The sequence below is a fragment of the Sarcophilus harrisii genome, chromosome 6 (genome assembly GCF_902635505.1).
Source record: "Sarcophilus harrisii chromosome 6, mSarHar1.11, whole genome shotgun sequence".
Lineage (NCBI taxonomy): Eukaryota > Metazoa > Chordata > Mammalia > Dasyuromorphia > Dasyuridae > Sarcophilus > Sarcophilus harrisii.
This window is the reverse complement of record NC_045431.1, coordinates 250,423,005-250,424,244: the sequence shown is the minus strand read 5'-3', so window position 1 is coordinate 250,424,244 and position 1,240 is coordinate 250,423,005. Positions and strand designations below refer to the sequence as shown.

At 36.9% G+C, this 1,240-nt stretch overlaps 1 protein-coding gene across 1 annotated transcript; it reads left to right on the top strand.

Moving 5' to 3' along the window:
- Positions 1–301: 301 nt before the first annotated feature.
- LOC100914596 (olfactory receptor 5M9-like) lies at positions 302–1,240 on the top strand. Its single transcript, XM_003773895.1, has one exon. It carries the CDS (start codon positions 302–304, stop codon positions 1,238–1,240), a length of 939 nt encoding a protein of 312 aa, XP_003773943.1.

Here is a 1,240-nt window from a genome sequence, read left to right as displayed (position 1 = left end):
TCACATTATAAGATATATTGAATTAAATATTTTGGATCATTATATTATTGTATCTCTAGTCTCCCATTCCTTTTCTCCTCTCTGAAGCAAACTATAGTGGTATTAGGGTATATAGAAAAGCATATATGTAAAAATTTAAAAAAAATTAAAAGCCTGAAAGATTTATTTTTTTTATTTTTTGTTTTCTAAGAAATAATTATAAACATAATGGTTAGCATTGTTGAGGGCATTCATAAATTCTTTGTTCTCTCAACAGACAAGACAGAGCACATAACTTTAAGCCTGATGCAGAGCTAAAGCTATGCCAAGCCCAAATTATACAGATGTGACTGAATTCATCCTTATGGGTCTAACTAGTCGCCAAGAACTTCAGATCCTGTTTTTTGTGGTATTCTTAATTGTATATGTTATCACTCTGGTGGGGAATCTTGGAATGATCATGCTAATCAGTGTCAGTCCCCAGCTCCAGAGTCCCATGTACTTCTTTCTCAGTCATTTATCTTTTGTGGATGTATGGTTTTCCTCTAATGTCACCCCAAAGTTGTTGGAAAACTTATTATCCAAGACCAAAACCATTTCCTATATTGGGTGTTTAATACAATGTTTCTTTTTCATTGCTCTTGTCCATGTAGAGGTGTACATCCTGGCTGTGATGGCCTTTGATCGATTTATGGCCATCTGCAAACCCCTGCTTTATGGGAGCAAAATGTCAAGGACAGTTTGTATTTGGTTAATCTCAGTACCTTATATTTATGGCTTTTTCATAAGCCTCATTTCTACCCTATGGACTTATGGTTTGTATTTCTGTGGAAACTTTGAAGTCAACCACTTCTATTGTGCAGATCCTCCACTCATCAAGATAGCCTGTGGTGGTATCCACATCAAGGAATATACCATGATTGTCATAGCAGGAATTAATTTCACATATTCGCTCTCTGTGGTGCTGATCTCTTATACATTTATTGTCATAGCCATCCTGCGCATGCGCTCTGCAGAAGGGAGAAAGAAGGCTTTCTCCACCTGTGGCTCTCACCTCACAGCTGTTACTATGTTTTATGGAACACTCATTTTCATGTATCTCAGGCGCCCCACAGAAGAGTCTGTAGAACAGGGGAAAATGGTGGCTGTGTTTTATACCACAATCATTCCTATGTTGAACCCCATGATCTATAGTCTGAGGAATAAGGATGTAAAAGAGGCAACGAACAAAGCTATTAATAGATCTTGTTTTGTGAAATAA

Bases quoted from the DNA above. Each gene is read 5' to 3' on its own strand.
- LOC100914596 (XM_003773895.1), top strand. From the start codon at position 302: ATGCCAAGCCCAAATTATACAGATGTGACTGAATTCATCCTTATGGGT.